The sequence below is a fragment of a genome, assembly GCF_019968985.1.
Source record: "MAG: Porospora cf. gigantea B chromosome Unknown PgB_NODE_1262_length_6788_cov_207.741, whole genome shotgun sequence".
NCBI lineage: Eukaryota > Apicomplexa > Conoidasida > Eugregarinorida > Porosporidae > Porospora > Porospora cf. gigantea B.
The window spans coordinates 1-6,788 of record NW_027178607.1 but is presented as its reverse complement, the minus strand read 5'-3'; the positions used below and the strand labels follow the sequence as shown (position 1 = coordinate 6,788).

The window sequence follows — 6,788 nt, the reverse complement described above, 5'->3', positions numbered from 1 at the left end:
GCGGGTCTAAACGGCGTCCTTGACCGTTTGGAGACTCTGTGTGGGGACTCCAGCCTGCTAGGAACTGAGTCGGGTCCGGACAAGGGCGCTCTGCGAGGCCGTTGCGACCGGATCCTCATGGGCTTAATACCTACCTGTGAGGTCGGGCTCGATGCCGCCATTCGATGCGCCAATGATGGGTGCGTCCTCCACGTACACTGGATAGGCTCGAAGACGGCAGGTGTGTACAAGGAGGCCGGCCTCATAGAGCAGATGTTCCGAAGTCGGCTTCCCGTTTCATGGTCACTCGCAACGTTGGGCCACAGCACGGTGAAGGGCTATGCACCCAAAATTGATCACTTCGTACTTGATATCCGTTTGTTTAAGCCTTGACATATACGTGATGTTACAAATGGAGTTCCTTCCCACAACTCTGGCGATTTTCATCGTTTTCAATGGGGTCCTTCACCCTCTTGCTCGATTCAGGCCTCATGGACGGTGGGTGCGGACTGCTGCGCACACTTAGCCTTCCGGATATGGACCCCTTACCTCCGAAACCTGCTCAAGGAGCAGGATGCATCGTGAGTCCCCCCTGAGCTTGGCATTCAGTCTTGTTCTCTGGTCAGTGACTGAGGCCGACGTCCACATGCGCCGCGCCGTCGAGAACCTCGGCAAGGCCGTTCCCGCGGTATTTCACTCTTGGCAAGGTATCAAGAACGTACTCGCAGAATCCTCTCACGTCTTCGTCATTTTGCAGCCGAAGGACCACATGCGCGCGGTTCTGGAGGCTCTGCGGGTGCCGCAACCGCCCCACATTTTTTCTGCTCACGGCGTCTCCGTAACCCGGCAAATGATGACCCCAGTGGTGGGCGCTTGGCGTCGCGGTACGAGGTCTCTCAACAGTCGTTCGGTGTGGTCCTTCGCGGAGCCATTCAGGTACGAAACTTCCGTGACAAAGATGCGCCACCTTATGGCTGACATCGGACCTGTGCGAGGAGGGTCCATCGTTTACACCCACCCAACCGAGGACGTGGAAACCATGACGCGCCACGCGATCGCCATGGTTCGCCGAATGCTTGGAGACCTTCGAGGGGGGCAGTCCTGGAAGACTACTTCCGGAGTCGGAGGCGTACTCTGCCTTATCACAAACCAGGCGGAGGTCACAGTCAACATCGAAAGTGGTCCTCAATCACTGCTACACGCAACATTTTTGGGCCGTGAGGGTAAGGCGGTGCTGAGCAACACTGGTGAAGGCCTTCTTGAGGTTCAAAGACAAATGGGAGGCACATTCGAGAACCCGTCTCTGCACGAGTCTACCGGTCGACCTTGGTCCCTGAAAGGCTGGCAAGAGCACTGCGCAGACCCTGCCAACGCTGACCCCAACACACCGGAGGCGGCCTTAATCGACATAAGCATTGCGGAAGCGTTTATTGTGGGCAATGGGGTGCCGTTGGCACTGGTGGTGCATTCTGAGTAGTATATGATCGAATTTCACAATAATGCCCCTGGACACGCGCGAGGTATCGATGCCAATCCACACCACCACTCACAGGGTGGAACGGACCGCAACGCCAATAAAGGTTATTCGTCATGGCGAACGTATTTTGCCGGCATCGTCTACCTCCCTTGTTTCAAACCCCCCCCAGACTTACACCAATCGCATACCGGCTCCCTCTGCTTCTTGTGGGAAGGTAACGACTCGGATCACTTCTTGCACGCCGGAGGTGACGACACGGGTGACCGAAACTCGTCCAACCGAGATGGCATCGAGAGTGACGCAAATCAGAGGTCCAGACACGCGGGCTGAGCCACGAACCATGATAAACCACCGCGTCTCTTCCACAACTACCCCTAGAGATACGCGAGACTCATATTTACTTTCCAGTCATGACGCTGTCCACCCTGGTGTGTCAGATAGAGTAAGTCACATCCATCAGTATTTGACTAATCGTGATGTGGCTCGCACGTCCAGGCCCATGATTACCCACCACGTGTCATACGGAACGAAGTCGAGGGTCACTCAGTATGGTGGACGGACCGTGCGAGAGGGTCTGGGTCGGCACGCGCAACCACGTCCAGGGTTGCAAGGGGGCAGCCCAGGGGTCATCCTCGGAGGAAAGTCCAAGGGTCTGACCAACGCGGAGAAAGAAGCGGCTGTCAGAGAAGCCCAACAAAGAGAATTGGATTTGAAGTCTCTGATGAGCAAATCACCATCAGATTCACTTAATTCGAGCTGTTCCGGAAGCGGTCCCATGGGTGACCTGGGTAATGCTCTCATAAGTGAACCAGCGTTTGCAACCTCCTTGTCTGACAGCCCAGACACCCATCGAAGACACCACAGTGCAAGCACGCCCAGGCAAGGCCGCAGCTCCCAGGCCCCTACTCGCTCCTCATCCATCTCCTACATCCGCAATGCACCCGTCACGGGCTTGCAGGGCAATGAGTCCTTAGTAGCACCCTTCCCTCAAGCAACACCCTCTCGCGTCACTATCATGAACGGAAACGTGGTGCAGGTCTTTAGCGTGCAAAAAGACGAGCGTCCCCGCTCAAGCTTCAAGCAAGAAGTACACACGATTTGGAATTAGATTACACGGGTAATCTTCTTTGGTCATATATCCAGTCGGCGGCTTGTCGGAGACCTGGTAACTCAAAAACGGCCCCAAGTGGCGTGAGCTTGACTGAAGCCAGGACGTTAGGTAGGAATGAGCTGAATAACACCCACGACCCGTAGCACTCTGCAACAAATCCTGCATCAGTCACCAGTGATTCCCTCACCCGCCAACCGCCAGCGCACCATGATCAAAACCATGCCACCTAGGAAGAACAACGACCCTTTTAACTTGACGGGCCGCACGAAGAACCTTACTGTCTTCTGGAGGCCGATTATCGCGGCAATGCCGGTCATGAAGGCCATCTGAATGATGCCTCAGAAGGCACTCACGTTGCCAAGTGTCAGCAGCACCCGGTCCAGCAACAACACTGTTCCGAGCAGCCACAGCCCGAGGCCGAGGGATGTCATAGCGACACCTATCTTGGAGTTCTGGGCAAGCATTGGGAATTGTGCAAATGTGGCCAAGCATCATTTTCCTGCAGCCGAAACTTGTCAGCGGCACGAGTCCGTCAGCCATTGACTTCGTGGAGGTTGTAGAAAAGGCCTGGGCGGTTTTTTCGGACGTAAAGGTGCAATGGATGCGTAATGGTCTGTTAGGGTTGCACATCTCCCTATCCAGCACAGTGGAAGTGCCACACGTCCTTCACGATCGGTTCGTCGCGTGCTGTCAAGTAGCTTCTCAAGAGATTCACCGACTTTTAGAGACGTGCAGCATAATTATCTCCACAGAACTCATCGTGCTCACCAACGCCGAGAACAGCCGAGAGTTCCTGGCCCTGACTGTGGACTCGGCAGCTATGGAGTCGCTACTGAACTGGACAGACCAGCGGTGGAGCGCCTTTGGCCTAAGATCCAGAGGGAATCATACTCCTCACCTCTCCATCCTGAGTCAGCCCACAGGTACACAGTGAGCTCGTGGCGCCCGCAACATAGGCCGTCACTGCAGTCCTTTTTACAATCTTTTCGGCCCGAGACCAGGTCTTGGTTCGTGCCATTGTCCGCTCTAGTGCTGTTGCACGGTGCGGCACCAGGGGCTACCTAACGCAGGCACCTACCCCATCCCACTCTGGAAGTCCGACAACGATTCTGACAGCTCGGACCCATAACGACTCCCGTGATTACAAATTATGAATTCCAATGTTGTCATGGGGCTCCGGCTTGGGTTTCGCTCTATCGCTACTCTCTTACAAGGTCACAGTTGCCGCTATTGAGCATTTCCTGCCTCTGTTCGAACGGCGCGGGTTTATTGGTCACGATTTGGCGAAGACACAGAATGTGGCTGTTCCCGAGTACTTTGGGCTTGTATCAGGGGTCGTTACCCTTCTTGTGTGTTTCGTGACTCAAGCCGCCTTCACCTCCGATGCCAGTTTGCTGTTGGAGTACAATGCGGGGCTCACGACTCTTACGTTCATGCTCCTCCTGGGGTTTGTCGATGACGTTCTAGACCTTCGGTGGCGTGATAAAATCGTGCTGCCCCTACTGGCAATGACGCCAGTGCTTATCATCTACAGCGGATCGACGGCCATTTACTTGCCAGCGGTGTGCGGTTGTTTGCTGAAAGCGCTTGCCCCTGTCATTGGCCGTCTCCCCGTCATCCTAAGACCAGTGGCCTGGCCTACTGCTGGCGGTTACACCCTAGTCGACCTGGGTCCGCTATGGTATCGTCTCATCATCCTCGGACTGTCCGTATTCAGCACAAACGCGATCAACATATACGCTGGTATCAACGGCCTGGAAGCAGGTCAGGCAGTGGTTATGTGTCTCACCGTCATCGCCAACATCCTCTTCAAGCTCGCAATCGGAGAGGCCACGCCCCACACCACGTACTGCTTCATCGTCTCGTTCGCTTTTCTTTCGCCGACAGTGGCCCTCTGGAGGTACAACAAATACCCAGCAAGGCTCTTCGTAGGAAATTCCTTCACCTATTTCGCAGGGGCCTACTTCACTGTGATAGCGTTGATAGGACATTCCACACGCTTTTTGCTTCCTCTGTTTGGACCCCAGTTCTTCAACTTCTTGGTGTCGACTCCTCAGCTGGTCGGGCTCTTGCCGTGTCCACGTCATCGCGTGCCGCGTCTTAATCCGGACACGGGACTGTTGGAGCCATCCAAAGGAAACCACACGCTGATCAATTACTGGCTCCGGATTCGAGGGCCGCTGCACGAGGCGCAGTTGGTCAAGGAGCTGCTTGCTCTTCAGGTTGGATGGAGTCTGATTATCTTCATTACGAAGGCGGTGGTTGTGTGATGTCGAAAAATCGTGGTATGGCGCTGTTATTGGAGAGGTGACCGGCACTCTGTGTCGTCTTCAGGCAGGCTGACGAAGTTGATGCCCTTAGAGCGATATTCACAGCGGATGAGCTCCTCGTCATAGACGACACGAGGGTGAGTCTAGTACGTGAGGGAGCGGCGATTGGGCAGATTCTGGGCGCGCCGTGCCTGCGCCTCGAGATCTGGCCGTGTCAGTGGGTCCACTCCGTCGGAGTGGAGATCATGATGCCCGATGACTACCCAGACTGCCCACCAGTTATCAAGCCCATCGGCGCATACGTGCTAGACTCTCCAACGAAGTAGGGCAGCTGAGGATTGCGCACAGATCCCAGTTCAACGCGAGCATCGCAAGCATCCACACCTTGGGAGAGGAGTGCGTGATGACAGTCGTGTCCGAATTGCGTGAGACATCACCAAGGGGCCCACACAGTTCTTCAAATGCCCTGTCTGCCCCAGAAGCCTGCAACGCAGCCAGTGGTCGAGGTAACTCCCACTCCGTCACCGCCGGTGCCGCTGCTGCGGATGGCAATGTTCTCGCATCACATCAGGTCCCCACTTAAAATGCGAGACATCCGTACTTGGGCGGCTGAGCTATCCGTCCGCGGAGCCGTCAAGCTGGGCTACCCAGGGTTCCTCATTGTTGAGGGTTCTATGCCCGACGTCGAGGAGTACTACAGGCGGCTTCGCCGTCTTCGATGGAAGCAGTTTGTCACACGAGGCGACGAAGTCAGCTCCGGCTCGCATCTCTTTCCCCCCTCACTGCGATTTTACACAGGAGAAGAGACGAGGGAGTTCTACTCGTAGTGGGCGGGGTTTTTTTTAACAACAAGCGTGCGCGAGCACAACGCCAATCACATGTTGGAGATGTTCAGATGAAGATCGCAAAGCGCACATGACACCGGATTGAAGCTCGACGCTTAAATGCTGCTTCCATCATCAACAAAGTGGCTTTTAGCCATGGAGACGTTCTTAATCATGTGGACGTTGGTGTAGCTTCGCCCTTCCCAGCCGTCGCCGCCAGCTTTAACGACCATCGCTAGGGCGGCATAACTGGACGCATACTCATAGGCGGTCATGAGAATAAATAAATTGAAACCCAGCATGAACGCCAGAATCACGGCACTAGCTGCACCTTGGTGTTCAGTGTACACCGCGTAGACGACGCACTGGACGATAATGGTGGTCAGGGCGCTTATCATCACAGCAATGAAGCAAATCCGGGCCATAGAATTGAGGTGGGGCTGCTTAGGCAATCGGTATGCTAGGACACAAGCGATGCCCATGACGACCTCTAAAAGTCCAAAACCCAAGCTTACAGCCGCAGCAGGATCTGAGGAGAGGTGTCCCCCAATGACAGCCATGATGATGTCGACAATGGACTTCAGAAATAAGACGACGGTGCCGACTATACACCCCAATGCAACAGGGAAGCAGCAAAGCGCCTTCGCTCGACTCTTATCGCCGAGAAGGTTCGCCATACAGTTGGAGTTCTTCATAGCTTAAAAAGGACGGAATTTGACGTGGTCTGACGTGAGTGGGCTCACGATTAATCTTCACATGCGGCACTCATGCGTGGGCAAAGCAACCAAATTCATCACTCCGACCTTGCGTCAGGTTTCTAGCACGCACCTACAGCTCTGCGGCAGGAGGGAACTCCAAGGCTGCAGGATAAATATTGAATGCCTCTTAAAACTGAAACCTCTCTTTGCGGAGGATAACACTCCTTGTTTACAGATCATTTTTAACAATCTTCAAAGGAGATCATGATATGGTTGAAATTAAAACAGAAAAGACGCCTCACAGAGACTATTTACGTCCGAAGCAACTCATTCTAGCTGACACAGCACGCTTGTAGTGCCGGTGGCCGCTAGACGACCTCTTCAGGTAACAACCTCCAGTAGCCTCGTTGAAGGTGAAAGATTCACAGC

The 6,788-nt window shown here is 54.5% G+C and overlaps 5 protein-coding genes across 9 annotated transcripts; 3 read left to right on the top strand and 2 right to left on the bottom strand.

Annotated features, from left to right (window-relative positions):
• Positions 1 to 434: 434 nt before the first annotated feature.
• On the top strand, positions 435 to 1,456 carry KVP17_000616 (uncharacterized protein; the record flags this gene model as incomplete). 2 transcript variants are annotated; one of them, XM_068515288.1, is made up of 3 exons in its annotated part: positions 435 to 477; positions 506 to 560; positions 589 to 1,456. In XM_068515288.1, 3 exons carry the CDS (start codon positions 435 to 437, stop codon positions 1,454 to 1,456), a joined length of 966 nt encoding a protein of 321 aa, XP_068378987.1. The 2 variants fall into 2 exon arrangements, with proteins under 2 accessions (XP_068378987.1, XP_068378988.1); XM_068515289.1 differs by lacking the exon at positions 435 to 477 and having other exon boundaries at positions 554 to 1,456.
• Positions 1,457 to 2,565: 1,109 nt separating this feature from the next.
• Positions 2,566 to 2,998, bottom strand: KVP17_005185 (uncharacterized protein; the record flags this gene model as incomplete). Its single annotated transcript, XM_068514991.1, has 3 exons — positions 2,566 to 2,726; positions 2,755 to 2,893; positions 2,921 to 2,998. The coding sequence occupies 3 exons, from the start codon at positions 2,996 to 2,998 to the stop codon at positions 2,566 to 2,568; spliced, it is 378 nt and encodes a 125-aa protein (XP_068378991.1).
• Positions 2,999 to 3,045: 47 nt separating this feature from the next.
• KVP17_000617 (uncharacterized protein) lies at positions 3,046 to 3,696 on the top strand (the record flags this gene model as incomplete). 2 transcript variants are annotated; one of them, XM_068515291.1, is made up of 3 exons in its annotated part: positions 3,046 to 3,497; positions 3,524 to 3,609; positions 3,638 to 3,696. In XM_068515291.1, 3 exons carry the CDS (start codon positions 3,046 to 3,048, stop codon positions 3,694 to 3,696), a joined length of 597 nt encoding a protein of 198 aa, XP_068378990.1. The 2 variants fall into 2 exon arrangements, with proteins under 2 accessions (XP_068378990.1, XP_068378989.1); XM_068515290.1 differs by lacking the exons at positions 3,524 to 3,609; positions 3,638 to 3,696 and having other exon boundaries at positions 3,046 to 3,501.
• A 31-nt stretch (positions 3,697 to 3,727) lies between these two features.
• Positions 3,728 to 5,664, top strand: KVP17_000615 (uncharacterized protein; the record flags this gene model as incomplete). 3 transcript variants are annotated; one of them, XM_068515287.1, is made up of 4 exons in its annotated part: positions 3,728 to 4,831; positions 4,906 to 5,159; positions 5,186 to 5,262; positions 5,291 to 5,664. In XM_068515287.1, 4 exons carry the CDS (start codon positions 3,728 to 3,730, stop codon positions 5,662 to 5,664), a joined length of 1,809 nt encoding a protein of 602 aa, XP_068378986.1. The 3 variants fall into 3 exon arrangements, with proteins under 3 accessions (XP_068378986.1, XP_068378984.1, XP_068378985.1); XM_068515285.1 differs by lacking the exons at positions 4,906 to 5,159; positions 5,186 to 5,262; positions 5,291 to 5,664 and having other exon boundaries at positions 3,728 to 4,837; XM_068515286.1 differs by lacking the exons at positions 3,728 to 4,831; positions 4,906 to 5,159; positions 5,186 to 5,262 and having other exon boundaries at positions 5,299 to 5,664.
• A 113-nt stretch (positions 5,665 to 5,777) lies between these two features.
• Positions 5,778 to 6,356, bottom strand: KVP17_000614 (uncharacterized protein; the record flags this gene model as incomplete). The annotated part of the gene is made up of 1 exon (XM_068515284.1): positions 5,778 to 6,356. The coding sequence occupies one exon, from the start codon at positions 6,354 to 6,356 to the stop codon at positions 5,778 to 5,780; it is 579 nt and encodes a 192-aa protein (XP_068378983.1).
• Between the last annotated feature and the right edge of the window lie 432 nt (positions 6,357 to 6,788).